This window comes from Salmo trutta, chromosome 2 (assembly GCF_901001165.1).
Source record: "Salmo trutta chromosome 2, fSalTru1.1, whole genome shotgun sequence".
NCBI lineage: Eukaryota > Metazoa > Chordata > Actinopteri > Salmoniformes > Salmonidae > Salmo > Salmo trutta.
Genome location: NC_042958.1, coordinates 57,344,293 through 57,361,174, shown reverse-complemented (window position 1 = coordinate 57,361,174; position 16,882 = coordinate 57,344,293). Strand labels below are relative to the sequence as shown.

Sequence of the window (16,882 nt, the reverse complement as noted above, 5' to 3'; positions counted from 1 at the left end):
TATTGGAATATAGGAGGAATGTAGAAGAGTTAGTGGAGGACTGAGTGATCTAATGTTGACATAAGAACTACAGTATAAGTGCTACAGTGATATACACATGTACTAACGATACTTACACATTATAGACACATTGCTCTACATTCATATATGTCAATGCTTAAATATGTATATACACATGTATAATATTTCTATGTATATAGATATATAAAATGAGGAATAGATGGTGCCGTATGACATAACGTAACCTAGTTTTCAGAGTTCATTTTCTCAGACACAGAGAGAGAACTATTTCCACTTCTATTCATTCCACCCATGGATGCACCAATAAGCCCTTAGGCCTCTATGATGAGCGACTGAGCGCTATCTGATTTGACACATGGGAAGAACCGGGTGAACTAACCGTGGCTATGCTAGACCCCTCTTTAGTGATGATGGTTCGTTAGGACTCGCTGTCCCTGTTAGTGGGGCTGGGTCCAGTGACTGTCTATCACACTTGACCATGAAGTTAAGTCAAAGACAACTCCGGATGCAATAGGGAAATTTGAGGGGCAACCCCCCCCCTAGGGTTAGATGTCTTGTGAGCTTGCCTGGAGCCTTTGGTCTTTCCATTGATTCTAATGTCATTTAAAGACAGAAATTGTTTCAGAAAGCTGTAGAGCCTACCACAATTCATCTCAATTCATGTGCAACACCGGTTATAATCATCTCTGAGACATTTCTCTCTTGGTTCTGATCATACATCATAAAAAGGGTGGTTCGATCCCTGAATGCTGATTGGCTGAAATACGTAGTATATTAGACCGTATACCACGAGTATGACAAAACATTTATTTTGACTGATCTAATTATGTTTGTAACCAGTTTATAATAGCAATAAAGCACCTAAGGGGGTTTGTGGTATATGGCCAATATACCACGGCTAAGGGCTTTATCCAGGCACTCTGGGTTGCGTCGTGCGAAAGAACAGGCCTTAGCCATGGTATATTGGTCATATACCACACCCCCCCTGCCTTATTGCTTAAATATATACTTCAATAGGATGGCAGGGCATTGAGACATACAGTATACTGCAATGTACTAATACAGACAAACAGAAAAGCCTTGAGATTTCACCTCCAAATTGGCATAACATTAGTATGCACATATTGGTTCAAGGCAGTGGACATATAAGGGCCAATTGTGGCATTGATTGACAGCGGAGCTGTATATCTATGGGATGGACACAACGACGGATGTGCACTTTGGAATTGGCAGTGGGTACCTGTCTGGCATGGTAAGTGCGTTTTCCTTTGTAAATAGGTTCCATCCCTGTAAATGCACACAAGAAAGTGTGCTGCTGCTTGCTTCTACTTAGACATGATGGGTGTGTGTGTGTGTGTGTGTGTGCGCGTGCTGCTTGGTTCTACTTAGACATGATGGGTGTGTGTGTGTGTGTGTGTGTGTGTGTGCGCGTGCTGCTGCTGCTTGGTTCTACTTAGACATGATGGGTGTGTGTGTGTGTTGCTGATTGCTTCTACTTAGACACGATGGGTGTGTGTGTGTGTGTGTGCGCGTGTTGCTGCTGCTGCTTGGTTCTACTTAGACATGATGGGTGTGTGTGTGTGTGTGTGTTGCTGCTTGCTTCTACTTAGACATGATGTGTGTGTGTGTGTGTGTGTGTGTGTGTGTGTGTATGACATCTTGGGGAGCCAGTCTCTATGGAATGTTTTTTATACACCAAATTAGCCCACCCAACACTACCCATGTCACTTCCTTGTGTGATGTCAGGGTGCTTCGTTGTCACACCCAATCAGGAATAGTCTAAACCAAAATGGCCCAAAACATTCCAGACTGGTCAGAGATCATTTTGTTGGTGTCATGACATCATTGTAGTCTGACAGTCCCGGCAGTGGGATTCTGTTTAATGATTGTGCTATAATATATTATTTGTACATCCCTTCCGACCTCAGAGCTCCAAAAGTGTGGAACACGGAGAGAAATGTTCAGTGTTTTAAGCCTATGGTCTAGGGAATGCTTCATTGGTCAAGTCAAAACATCACACTCAGGGAACTTTGGGGCTGTGTGTGCCAGCGGTGGGACGTATGCTTATGGAATCTACAGAGAGAAGATGGGTGACAGAGTAAACTGTAAAGCACTGAGCCATGGTTAGAAGGATGCCTGCATGCCCCAGGTACCCTCCTTTCACCCCCCTCGGCCTAACATACTTCCCCACTATCGGAACAGGCTGGGGTTTAGACAAATGTACACAAGGAGACCAGCAGAGCGAGAGACAGAGAGCGAGAGACAGAGTGAAGGTGAGAAAGAGGACGGCAGCATGACAGATTGAGGAGAGTTTGTGTGTGTGAGAGAGAGTTATTGTGTGACTGTCACCATTATGTACAGTGTATGCATGTATGCATGCATGTTACATGTACGTGTGTGTGCATGTGTGTGAGACATTTGCCGGTCAGGGTGTATTGAGTCAGGTTGTCTCCTATGGAAGGCAGAATAGGAGGGGTTGGGTCTCTCTCCCTCTATTACTTTGTCTTTAATCTGGCAGCCACGACTGGCATTACCCCATTCAACTTGCCCTCTTTTGCCAGCTTCTCGTTGAGTTGGCACAGCTGGCGCAGAAAGCCGTCATTGGGTCCGATCTCTCTCTTCAGCCTCACCGTGGCGACCGCCACCCGGGCGTCCAGTTTGTGGCGCAGCATGAGGTAAGCGATGACAATGGTGGGCGAGCGGCTGTAGCCCTCTCGGCAGTGAACGTACACCTTCCCTGATGGACACAGACAGACACTTAGGCTACATCCCAATTCTCCTCAATGGCCCACTTGACTCAACTCCTTTTCCATCATGAACACTGATAGTTGAGAGGACTGGATAGGGTTCCACTATACTGCTTAAACCCATCAAATGCTTTCAGATCAGTGGTCTTGAAGGAATGGACACAACGAAAGGAGACTATTTCTGGCTATTGGGATTCTGACGAAGACTGGGACTGAAGTAAAAGGAAGGAAAGAGGGAAGATAGTGAGGTACAGGGATGAAAGGAGGGAGAAAAGAGGGAGAAAAGAGGGAGGGAACAGATGCTCCGTATATACACTGCCCAGCGAAGCATCTCAGCCAGAGAGATGCCAATCCAGGGCCTGACCTCTGCGGCAGACAAGTCAATGTCAACCACCTTCACTTCTTGACTTTCCTAACCACTGCCGTAGCCTGACCAGAGCAGTGTGTGTGTGTGTGTGTGTGTGTGTGTGTGTAAGTGGATATGTAAACTATGCATGCATTTGTGTGTGCATAAACATACCTCAACATCCCACTCCTCAACTCATATATTTATTATCGACCTCCCTACGCCCCAGGAGGAATACACTGTGCCAACTTCACTGAGAAGCTAATCTGCTCGTGCTTAATTCTGATCTGCCGACTCTGCAGTGTGTTTGAAACCTGACACCGCTCCCAGCGTCTCGGGGCTCTTGCCATTTAAGTGACCTCTGTCCAATCCCCAATCACCCTGCCTCCTGCCAATCAATCCAGGGCTGACTGTAGACGCTCAGAACATACACACAGAATCAGCTGCTCATCGCTTCACACACACACACACACACACACACACAATACACACACACACACCCCTGCTGACGAGGCACATGCACAAGCTCCGTCCCTGACCTTTGACCTTTCCACAGCTCAGTGACATTTTGATGGGTTACAGCAAGACACTATATCCACCAGAGTGAGCTGGTGTTCCTGCTTGTCGTCCTCCTCTTCCTCCCCTACTGTAGCCACTGTGATTGACTGGGGTGTAGACGCTGCTGCTGCCAAATTGCCCGGGAATTAAGATGCTTTATAATTGTTCCTGCTGTGTCAAAGATCACATTAAATCAATGCCATAAAACACAGGGTTCAGGGCTCCAATTAAATGGGCCCCGAGGGTATGTCAACACCCCAGTAATGTTTTGGGAGAGAGGAGCCAGAGTTGTAGTCAGAGATAGATGGCTGTTCTTGTTCTTTCGGTCTACAGAGGCTGTTATGAGTTAGAGGGGTTTGGTTGAAGTGAATGGCACTCCCTTTATCTTTTGTTGTTCGGCTTCCCTGCTAGATTTCCCTTTGTTTTGTCTTGGTTGGGGCTCTGTTACAAATCTCCGACACATATTTTAAATAGTACTGTCAAACGCATTCAATGTGCTGTTCAATGCAATGTTTCAAACAGTGTCATGGTAATTTATCACATCAAAATGGCCCTCTTGAAGTGACATCTTCTAAGCATTTTTTACTGGAACACAGCGCAAAGGAAAAATAATGTGTGCCAAACCGGTGTCTGTGCTTGCTCTCTCTGGAAAAATGTGGAGTGTCTGGTTTGGTACAATAGATCCATCTATAACCAGCGCAAATGTTCTCACCACATTAAACTAATCGAAACATCCGATGATATAGCAATGTGCAATAGGACTAGCCTGAGAAACAGTTTACAGGAATATCTCTTACCAGTGACAGAGAATGCATCGTTAAACATTTTATACCCTGAAGGACAGTTTCTGTTACTCCTCTTCTCATAACAGACTTGGAGCAACAAGAGGTGGTCTACAGTTTTAACCAGGGGAACAAACATTTTGAAACGAGAAAAAAACTGAGGGTAACACACCATACTGCTCTTTGATCATATTGCTCTTTGACCAATAAGGGGCGATTGGCGCTCTATTTTACAGTACAGAAATAAATCAGGTATTTGGCTTCTAAATTACATGGTAAAATGGTAAATACACAATAATAACTTATACCAAGTAAATACCTGTAGAAACAGTACCTTAAAATAAAGCTCCCCCAAGTCTTTACATCAGACAACCTACTGTAGCAGAGAGACAGCGACCATACGGAGACCAATGCTAAAGGCATATCAGTTCACCTCAGTCAACCGTGTACTGAAGTCAATTGAACTGGGCCTCTTCAATGTACATCACTATGGAATGCCAAACGGATTGTCACTTAGTCGAACAAACAGCTCAGTAACAACAGGCGGCTGGTGGCACCTTATTTGGGGAGGACGGACTCATAGTAATGGCTAGAACGGAACATGGTTTCCATGTGTTTGATACCCTTCCATTCACTCCATTCCATCCTTTACTATGAGCCGTCCTCCCCTCACCAGCCTCCTGTGGTAAAAGAGAGCCCAGAGGAAATCAGTCTCACCTTTGCCATTGTTGTGTGCCAGAGCCTTCTCGATGAAGTCCGCCCCCTCCTCAAAAAATGTACTGAGGTTGAACTGAGGCTTGTCGTTGGCCTGGATGCCGTGGTAGGTGATGCCCGAGCCAGCATAGAACTCTGCGTTGGTGTTGACGTGCATGAAGGAGTTGCCCTCCGCCGCGTTCAGGATGTGGGTCACGCCCAGCTTCTGCAGACGCATCAGATTCTGGCCCACAAACCTGGAGAGGTAGACCATAGAAATAGATATTTCTATGAGGTAGAAATCAGACATTGATTACGCATGGGCCACATCTGAGAACAGTGGCTTCCAGAGTCACTATTATCAGCTTTGTAGAGTAGCTACTCAAGACAAGTTAGAGTAAATAAGCAATGGCTGTCAAACTAAACATCACAATGTACAAGGTTCCACAAAACCAAGTTTTAGCAGCTGACTGTTTTAAAACTACAGTCCAAAGTTGTCCCAGACCTGCTATTCAAGCCATTCTCCTAACACCATCAACGCCTCTCCAGCTCGTCATCCTAAATGTTCTGAGTTGCCACGGCACTCTTAGCTCATCGTTGTGAAAATTGTGTTGAACGGGTTTTACTGCATGTCGATTTTCGCACCCAACACAGGCCACCCCATCTAGCCCGGTCTCAGACCTAGCTGTCGACGTGGCCTTGCTCTGCCATGGCTGGTTGGAGCTTGAACGGGATAAATGGTGGAGCCGCTTTTAGACAGTGGAGATGTCTGCCTATGTTAGTGGCTCCCCAGGGGACAGGGGAATGTCCGGAGTCATGGAGACATGCCAAGGAAAAGGAGATCTTGGGTGCTGCCCAGGGGAAGACAGAAAGCCACGGGCATCCTCAACACTGACCGAAATAGGGCTACGACACCCATGGAGGTGGAAAGAAAAGAAAAGGAAAAATGAAGAGAAAAAAAAAGGTCAAAGAAAAAGAAAAGAAAATAAGGGAAAAAATGAATTAAATTAAAAAAATAAAAATAAGATGGAAGATAAGAAAAGGAAAAGAAAGAAAGAAAATAAAAAAAATAACTATATGGGGAGAGGAGAGAGAAAGAGAGATACAGATAGGGCCTGAGAGAGCGAGAGAGAACGAGAGAGAGGGGTCGTGTCCGAACACCCATACCTAGTAGGCTTTTGGGTGAGTATGCTTTAAAATGCCAGGATGTCATACTCATTTCGGCTTTTCATTGAGTAGAATTCACGGCACACTATTAAGGAAGATAAGTCGTCTTTTTACATTCCAGTGTGTTTGACAACAGCTAATAATCAGAATAGGGGACGTGCTCTACAAAAATAAACAGTATTGCAGGGAATTGCGCATTAGATGACATCTTCTCAGCATGTTTGAGTAGGATGTTTGTTGCTTACTGCATACGTTTTTACTAAACAGTACATTCTAAATAGAATGTAGTATGATTAGTACACAACATGTCATTTTAGTAAGTAGTAGGAAAGACAGATTTCAGACAAGGCCAGGAAGAGAAGAGAGGCTAGAGAGCTCCATACTCAGCCAGCTCCACTTGTGACTGCATCTCCATCTTTATCTACTCAACTTCCAGACAACAATACATGTCTTCCTGCTCTCCTCCATCTCTGCTCCCTTCCTTCTATCTCCAGTTTTATTCATGCGTTTCCCTATTGCAGTTTAGTTTCAACTCATGGCCACTATGGGGCACAGCTTTATCTCATGATCAGGGGTACAAATCCAACCCTGTCAGGAATCACACTCCCCCCCCAAAAAAAACAATTGGGTAGGACAGGGTCCGCCGCAGTGTAGCGCTGCTGGAGCTGGGTAGGGGATACATGCCTTGCTCAAGGGCACAACGGCAGTGGATGGTAGCTATGACCTGAAACCAGTATCTCTCCAGTTGCCAGTTCAGACGCCCTACCTGGTATTTAAACTAGCCGCCTTCCAGGTACTCTTATCACTGGGTATATACAGTGCCTTCAGAAAGTATTCTCACCTCTTTACTTTTTCCACACTTTGTTGTGTAAAAGCCGGAATATAAAATTGAGGTTTTTGGTCTCTGGCCTACACACACACACAAATACCCCATAATGTCAAAGTGGAATTATGTTTTCTTAAATTTTTTACAAATGAATAAAAATGAAAAGCTGAAATGTCTTGAGTCAATAAGTATTCAACCCCTTTGTTATGGCAAGCCTAAATAAGTTCAGGAGTAGAAATGTGCTTAACAAGTCACATAATAAGTTGCATGGACTGTGTGCCATAATAGTTAACATTGTTTGTGAATGACTACTTCATCTCTGTACCCCACACATATAGATAATTATAAGGTCCCTTAGTCGAGCAATGAATTTCAAACAGATTTAACTACAAAGACCAGAGAGTTTTTCCCAATGCCTCGCAAAGATGAGCACCTATTGGCAGATGGGTAAAAAAAAGCAGACATTGGATATCCCTTTGAAGTTGCTAATTACACTTTGGATGGTGTATCAGTACACCCAGTCACCACTAAGATATTGGCGTCCTTCCGAACTCAGTTGCCGGAGAGGAAGGAAACCGCTCAGGGATTTTACCATGAGGTCAATGATGACTTCAAAACAGTTACAGAGCTTAATAGCTGCGATAGGACAAAACTGAGGGTGGATCAACAACATTGCAGTTACTCCACAATACCAGCCTAATTAACAGAGTGAAAATAAGGAAGTTTGTACAGAATAAAAAAAACTGAATGGAACTAAGAACAGGCAAAATCAGAGGAAAACCTGGTTCGGTCTGTTTTCCTCAAGACACTGGGAGATTAATTCACCTTTCAGCAGGACAATAACCTAAAACACAAGGCCATATCTACAATGGAGTTGCTTAGGAAGAAGACAGTGAATGTTCCTGAGTGGCAGTTTTTTAATATAAATATATATATATATATATATTTTATATTGCAGATAGATTGTGGCTTCCCTCAATGTAACTGTCAGCATCATTTCCAATCCCCCATATATTTTTAGGTATATATTACACACACAGTACCAGTCGAACGTTTGGACACAGCTACTCATTCAATGGTTTTTCTATATTTCTTCAAGTGCAGTTGCAAACACCATCAAGCGCTATGATGAAACTGGTTCTTATGAGGACCGCCACAGGAAAGGAAGACCCAGAGTTACCTCTGCTGCAGAGGATAAGTTCATTAGTTACCAGCCTCAGAAATTGATGCCCAAATAAATTCTTCAAAATTCAAGTAACAGACATATCTCAACATCAATTGTTCAGAAGACTGCGTGAATCAGGACTTGCGCGAATTGCTGCAAAGAAACCACTACTAAGGACATAAATAAGAAGAAGAGACTTGCTTGGTCCAAGAAATACGAGCAATTGATATTAGACTGGGTGAAACCTGTACTTATTTCAGATTTTTGGTTCCAACCGCTGTGTCTTTGTGAGATGCAGAGTAGGTGAACGGAGGACCTCGGCATGTGTGGTTCCCACCGTGAAGCATGGAGGAGGTGGGATGGTGTGGGGGTGCTTTGCTGGTGACACGGTCTGTGATTTATTTAGAATTCAGAATTCAAGGCACACTTAACCAGCATGGCTACCACAGCATTCTGCAGCGATACACCATCCAACCTGGGTTGCGCTTAGTTTTCAACAGAACAATGACCCAACACACCTCCAGGCTGTGTAAGGACTATTTGACCAAAAAGGAGAGACTTTTTTTCCACCTTTATTTAACCAGGTAGGCTAGTTGAGAACAAGTTCTCATTTACAACTGCGACCTGGCCAAGATAAAGCAAAGCAGTGCGATACAAACAACAGAGTTACACATGGAATAAACAAACATACAGTCAATAATACAATAGACAAAGTCTATATACAGTGTGTGCAAATGAGGTAGGATAAGGGGGGTGAGGCAATAAATAGGCCATAGTGGCGAAATTATTACAGTATGGAAAATTAAACACTGGGGTGATAGATGTGCAGGATATGAGTGTGCAAGTAGCGGTACTGGGGTGCAAATGAGCAAAAATAAAATACAAAAATAATATGTTGATGAGGTAGTTGGATGGGCTATTTACAGATTGGCTGTGTACAGGTGCAGTGATCTGTGAGCTGCTCTGACAGCTGGTGCTTAAAGTGTGATGGAGTGCTGCATCAGATGACCTGGCAATCCACAATCACCCGACCTCAACCCAATTGAGATGGTTTGGGATGAGTTGGACTGAAGGAAAAGTAGCCAACAAGTGCTCAGCATATGTGGGAACTCCTTCAAGACTGTTGGAAAAGAATTCCAGGTGAAGCTGGTTGAGAGAATGCCAAGCGTGTGCAAAGCTATCATCAAGGCCAGGGGTGGCTATTTGAAGAATCTCAAATATAAAATATATTTTGATTTGTTTAACACTTTTTTGGTTACTACATGATTCCATATGTGGTATTTCATAGTTTTGATGTCTTCACTATTATTCTACAACATAGAAAATAGTAAAAATAAAAACCCTTGTAGGTGTGTCCAAACTTGTGACTGGTACTGTATATATTTTTACAAACGTTCACATTTTTCTTACACTTTGACAGAGTATTTTGTGTAGATCATTGCCAATTTTTTTTTACAATTATATCAATTTTAATCCCACTTTGTAACACAACAAAATTTAGAAAAAGTCAAGGGGTCTGAATACTTTCTGAAGGCACTGTACCTACCTACCTAATTGAATACAGTTTCTGTTAATTGTACTTACTATGCTCTACATCATCTCACCCCCCGAGTGCTCTACAGTTGGATAAGCATATCATCCGGCTCCAGGCAGGGATGTGGAGAGGCTGAGTGACCCTGGATGGGTCCCCTGAGACAGAGGGTCAACACACCCACGCTGCCGGGCTGACTAATAAAGATCCAGTCTGCCACCATCTTTCTTTATGACTGGGGATGAGGCAGCCCATCTGTCTGCCTGCCTGTAGGCCAAGGCTCCTCCGAGGTGCTGGAGCGATGGCTTCTGTACATGGGGCTCAGCCGCTCAGATCTGCCCACAGAGACCCATAACTCACACACTCTCTCGCTCTCCCCCTTGCGCTCACTCGCTTTTTCTCTCCCCACTGTGTCTATCCATCTCTCTCCCTACTGTGTCTACCCTTTTTCTTCTCTCTCTCTCTCTCTCTCTCTCTCTCCCTGCTGTGAGGCTTTGTCTATCTTGGTGGAGCCATGGAAGATTGCGGTGATATTTCTCCTGTAATGACGATGACTGTGTGAGAGGAAGGTGTGTGTGTGTCACATTGAGCATGTGTCCAGGGCATGTATGTGTTTCAGAGTAAGTGCCTGTAAGCTCCTGAGTCTACAGATATAGCCAATATTATTTGAGCATTTATATGTGAGTGTGTACACCAGTGCCTGCCCGCATGTGTATGCATACCTGCTTGTGTGTGTGTGTGTGTGTGTGTGTTTACATGTCCTCCACTCATACTCCTCCTCTCTGCAGTCCCAGTCTATCCATTATTAATACAAGCCCTTACAAAGAGCCAAAGTGTGCCATCAACCAGGGGCTGCCCAGCGCTGTTATATTAAAGCCTGAGTGGGCGTCGACGAAAGCATTTTAGCACACCTTACATCATGGCTTCCATCGACATCCGGGTTCCATGGATGGTGGTTTCTTTCGGAGAGCAACTCACTACTCAAGTTTGTGTTACGAGCCTACTAGACTTTTCAAGCAGGGAGTGTTTTAACATGATAGCTTTAGAAGCTAACGGAGATCTGTTGGCAAATATTAAGAGTATTTTGGTGTCAAGGTCCCACATGTACAATGAAACTTAACTCATAATTAAATAATGCCAATTATAGGTTAAAATAAACAATATCTTCTATAATATATATATATATATATATATATATATATATATATATATATATATATATATATATATATATATATATATATATATATATATATATATATATATATATATATATTTTTTTTTTTTTTTTTTTTTTTTACAGTGAAAATGTATCAATCTGCCCCCTCAGACTTAATGGGCATGACACTGTGTGTGTGTGTTTGTCCATTGTTTTAAATGAACAGCAGCCAGCTACTTATCAGCTTGAGCTATGTGGCAACAGTGGTCTAATCATCACGCAGATTCTGTTGCAAAACGTTTAGTCTGTTTCAATTGGACAAATTCAGGTAGGTCCCGCCCCGTTTCGTTACGTTTGCCCTGTTTGCTTCCGCTTGGTTCTTAGAAACTGTAAACGGTTTCTGTAGTGAATACACCCCTTCTCTGGCTGACCTTCAACATAGAACATGTGAGAAGCCACTGGTTCCTGTGGAACAGACAGTGGTGTGAGTGGTCAGTGTGTAGACCTTAATCAATAGGCAATCCATACATATTCCTGGTACCTCTGCCATAAACCCTTTACTCTACATTGGACGATGATGCTCTTCAAGATATAGGAGGTCATTTTAAGCATCTGTTGTTTTCTCACAAATACAATGAATATGACAGTGAAATGTTTTGTCATGAAATTTACTGTAAGCAGAAAGGATATACATATATTCTAATTACTGTGCTGTCTCCAATATCCAAGGGTCTTCTTTACACATTTCAAAATAAAGGTAAAAAACCCCAGACGACATTTAACCACTTAGAACAATGACCATTGTGTAAACTTAGTCGAAGACAAGATGTCTTGTCAATGTGTCAAGTTTTATCTTGGCCCGAGAGAGTGGCACAATCAAATTGATTTTGTTGTAACACAGAGGTAATGTGCTTGCTTTCTATCCAGCTCACCCTCTTAATGCTCTCTTGGCAATGACTGGAGCCAAGTGATGGATATCATTAGACAAGAGGGAGAGACTTAGGAGCTTCCTGTACATGGGTAAAGGAAAACTATACAATCTACTATTGATTGTCAAATTCTGTATATTAAAGTTGCACTATTCAGAAATTGTTCCTCTATTTCCTGGTTACTAAAACTCGAATAGTTTGCCTAATTTCAGTTTATGTGACAAAATAAGCTGGTATAGTGTAGAGAATCATTGTGCAATCTAAACCGCTGTGAAATACATTTTTCATAACCAAATATATTGTTGTTTCAGCTGTTTGAAGCTGATGTACATTTTGGTCAGGTCACCCAAAAAGTTACATATTGCCACTTTAAGACTGAGCTATTTCACGTTACTGTGCATGTCCTCAATGTGGATTTCTTTCACCCAAGTACATGTAAAACACAGGCCATGCATGGACTTTATTCATGACATCATCTCGACTAGGTATGTGCAGCGTATGTGTGCTGGACTTTACATATACATTGGGACCGACACACATCCTACATGCGCACAGCATAAGGGATTACTAGGAACTGACCTTACTGGAATGGTGGGCTGTAAATTGTGGGGAAGACACGGCACCCTCATTGCATAGTACTCAGTCAACAAACCACATTGCATTTATAGCTGGGTCGTTCCACGAAATGTGTGCCTTTTGCCTGCCTTGGATATTGTAGCCCTTTACACTCGTACCTGTACAAGGGTCGAAAATGGCAGCGTAGTGGCTGTACAGTAACATGCTATTCATGATGTCAGAGCTCTGGCTCTGCGCTTTAAAGCGCTGTATGGGTTTTGACTGACAGCCATTCTGAATTTACGCACCGCACGCAACAAAAAGTTGCCCCCATCCCTTCCCCTAACTGGGCAGCTTTTGCACATTTTTTGTTGTCTGAGTGAGGGAAATTCTGTACATTAAGAGGACTATATATTTTTAAAGATGAAACGTTGAGGATTATAATATATAACGCTTTGACGTCATACAAGCGAGCCAAACACAGAGAGTCCAAATGTGCACTTCACATTTCCAAATCATAAAACTCATGTCATAATGTGTCAACGTTTCTGATCACTATGCTTGATGTACAGTTACAAGATGGCATGGCGTCACACCCTGGGTTGTTCTGAACAGAATGAGCCTGTTCGTTTATTGGGAAGAAAAGTCACCACAGCATATGCACCTGAATGCACTCATGACTTTCTATGCGCACCAAAATTACGATCTGTTTCTCTGAGTTGCGTTGTGAAAGCATAACACTAAGATCGTATACAGTGCATTCGGAAAGTATTCAGACCCCTTGACTTTTCCCACATTTTGTTACGATACATCCTCATTCTAAAATGTATTAACTTGGTTTTTTTCCTCATCAATCTAAACACAATAACCCATAATGAGAAATAAACAGGTTTAGAATTGTATCATAAAGGCCTGATTGGTGGAGTGCTGCAGAGATGGTTGTCCTTCTGGAAGGTTCTCCCATCTCCACAGAGGAACTCTAGAGCTCTGTCAGAGTGACCATCAGGTTCTTGTTCACCTCAATGACCAAGGCCCTTATCCCCCGATTGCTAAGTGTGGCCCGGTGGCCAGCTGTAGGAAGAGTCTTGGTGGTTCCAAACTTCTTCCATTTAAGAATGATGGAGGCCACTGTGTTCTTGGGGACCTTCAATGCTGCAGAAATGTTTTGGTACCCTTCCCTAGATCTGTGCCTTGACACAATCCTGTCTCGGCGCTCCACGGACAACTCCATCGACCTCATGGCTTGGTTTTTGCTCTGTCATACACGGTCAATTGTGGGACCTTATACAGACAGGTGTATGCCTTTCCAAATCATGTCCAATCAATTGAACTTACTACAGGTGAACGCCAACCAAGTTGTAGAAACATCTCAATGATGATCCATGGGAAACCGGATGCACCTGAGCTCAATATCAAGTCTCATAGCACAGGGTCTGAACACTTATGTAAATGTGATATTTCAGTTTTTCCATTTTAGAATATGGCTGAAAAAGACACGGGGTCTGAATACTTTATGCACTGTAGAACACTTTGAAAATTCAATATTTTTAATCAGATTTCTATTTTAATAAAGACTTGGTAATGTGCCAAAATTCTGCATTTTGACGTCCCTCTGTGCACCCTCTGACTTCTAAGAAGATTTTAACCCACTTAAGCCCAACATTTCTCCAAGTATTTAACATTATTTTAAATACCGAGTTATTTTGTTACTTTGACAAAGTTATTTCTGAAGGTTATTATTTATTTCATGTGATTAGTGATTCATTTTAAGGTCAACCCTGTTACCTGATGAAAATGTTCCTTTTTAAATATTATTTTTAAATTAGTCAAATCATAATGTAAAAGCAGGGGGGGCTGGTTCTACTCTTTTTGCCAATTTTCTGGTGTTTTGTGGTGGAAATCTGAGCGGGTTAAGCTTAACACATCAACCCTGTTACCCATACTGTGGATAGACAGGCTAGAATTGTTTTAACAAATGCAATTTTCTTGTTAAGCTTGCATTCCATTGCCCCTCCCTGTTGCACACAAGCTTCCTGTTCCAAGGGAAGTGATGGCTGATTATGCATTATTCTGACACTACTCAAAAGACACCTAATGGGTGGTACGACCCAGTTAAGGGAACAGCATGAGAGACTGGTCTAGCCCTCCACCCCCCTTTGAGTGAGTGAGTGAGTGAGTGAGTGAGTGAGTGAGTAAAGGTAAGTGAGAGATGAAGGTGTTGTAGAGGGGTGTTATCAATTAAAAGGTGTTTCAATATCGGAAACAATATTGAAAACCCCCAGTGGAGCCTTGGGGACCAGTGTGCATATGTCAGCATTATTTACACAGGTGGAATTAAACTGGATTGAAGAGCGAGTGTATTCGTTAAATATATATAATAATGAAAATGTTTTTGTCTCGTCTGCTTCATTCATTTAGGTTGCACGATGTCTAGTTCCCTGATCAATATTGCCTACATTGACACTCACAATCCAACAGTTTGAGAAAATTGTGTGTATGGATTCCATATCCGATTCTTTGTTTCGTACGAACATTTAAAACCAGATTATTTCAGCACTGCTGTACATGTAAATGTCTAATAGAATAGGGGCGTTGAATGAAACAGCGGGAGATCATCCACAGACTAGATGGTACCGATAATATAATGGAGTCGTTTCAAATAAAAATCGGGCGTTTTGTATCGCCCTTCAAATACGAACGTTCGAAAGGGAACATGTGCCTGTAGAATATTCACTATTTCCTTCATCTATTCAGAGCGATGTGACTCTAGAAAATGCACTATTTTCTTAATCTATTCTGAACGAGAGAACAGCCTCCTTCCATGCTCGTGACAAATATTATGAATGAAGAGATTGCATATCAACACCAACCCCCTTCATACTGTTAGTAGTCAAATCCATTTGAATCCTAAAACACTTTTTATTGATGATGGTAGCCTTTGTTGCTGGAATTTTGCAATTTGTTAAATTGGAAAATATTCGTTTACAGTAGGGTTTTAATTCATGGGTGTCAACAATGACATTCTATAGCCTGCAAATATTGTTATATATTATTCTGACATTTTCTGTGCTCGATATTGTCATGAACGTGTCTGTCTGAACAGATAGGGATGCGTTGCTAGGGACGATGAAGCAAGAATACCCTACCTGTCGGTGCCATCTGATAAATATCGTAGGTTACTGTTTGTTTAAAGGGAAACGAATTAACTAACGTGCACATATTCCTCTGAATGTTGGTCAAATAAAAATAACTTACGCGTTACCAACGTATATTCTAGGGAAGACCTCGTTGAAATGCTGTGTTGGTAAACTGTAAAATCCGCTGCTGTTTGACAACAGCTCGTTCAGTTGTTGCACAGTAACCTCGTTATCTGGCACGGTGACTTCAGCCGGTGGCGGTGGTAGTTGCTTCGCCGGGCTCGATTTCTTCATGGTTCCAGGCAGTCTCTCTCCGAACTGGCGAACAAACAAGTGTCAGATTACCGCTAGACTCTGAGTCGTGTCAATTTCAGATTTTGCAGCATTTTATTCTCACTCGAGTCGTGTTGTGTACAAGGAGTCTGAACCGCACGCTCTCTCCGCTCGCAGGCACACCCCACTCGCCCACCGGCGGTCAGACACTCCAGACAGGAATCGGTTGACGACAGCGGCACGCGCGCGCAAGGCTGGTAAACGAAGACACTATAAACAAGGCAGAGAGGGCGCCATTGGAGAGACCTCTCAATTACGTTTGTTTTGCTTTTCGAATGGCATCTCCTATGCTCTTGCTGAAGCTGGGAAGAGGTAACGCCCGAGAAACTACTGGAAAATACTGGTGACCATAATGAATGATGATGATATGGAGCATCCCAAAACAGCATCACTGTCATTCAGTTACAGTAGACTCATTCACGATGCAGTTTTTATTTTTCAATCTCAGCCTACCTAATTGATTGAGTCAATTAGCTAATTAGGGCTGCTACTGATGTCTAAGGGATATGTTTTGCCTGCATACATTTTGATAAGCCTAGTAACATTTAGTCAGTATTCAGCAGTTATATAGGCCCAATGCAAAAGCTATCTATAGATTATATTGGTTGTTAGTGGAGAGGTCTATTGTATTTTCATTGCTGATCCAACAAGTAGCAATAACCAACAGGATAATGAACATAGCATATTCTCTCTCAAACAATATTTTACATGTTTGGAATATAGCCCTTTGTCTACTTTTTTCAAATAATATAATGTTCTTATGATTCCACGGAAAGGTTGCAGTGGATCGTTGACCTTGCAGAAGAAGTTTATTAAGACTTAAATAGCACCTTCATAAGCAACCCAACATTAGTCTACACAGTAACACTATTGCAAAATGCGCAGACCTGCTGCTGTTGTCCTTGTAACGTTTAATGAATCATTGCACATATA

The 16,882-nt window shown here is 42.5% G+C and overlaps 1 protein-coding gene across 2 annotated transcripts; it reads right to left on the bottom strand.

The window, feature by feature from the left end:
* Positions 1 to 1,651: 1,651 nt before the first annotated feature.
* LOC115158421 (dual specificity protein phosphatase 3) lies at positions 1,652 to 16,330 on the bottom strand. 2 transcript variants are annotated; one of them, XM_029707350.1, is made up of 3 exons: positions 15,735 to 16,327; positions 5,172 to 5,404; positions 1,652 to 2,758 (listed from the first exon to the last, which is right to left on the bottom strand). In XM_029707350.1, the coding sequence occupies exons 1-3, from the start codon at positions 15,908 to 15,910 to the stop codon at positions 2,517 to 2,519; spliced, it is 651 nt and encodes a 216-aa protein (XP_029563210.1). In that variant the 5' UTR covers positions 15,911 to 16,327; the 3' UTR covers positions 1,652 to 2,516. The 2 variants fall into 2 exon arrangements, with proteins under 2 accessions (XP_029563210.1, XP_029563221.1); XM_029707361.1 differs by having other exon boundaries at positions 2,525 to 2,753; positions 15,735 to 16,330.
* Positions 16,331 to 16,882: the final 552 nt, after the last annotated feature.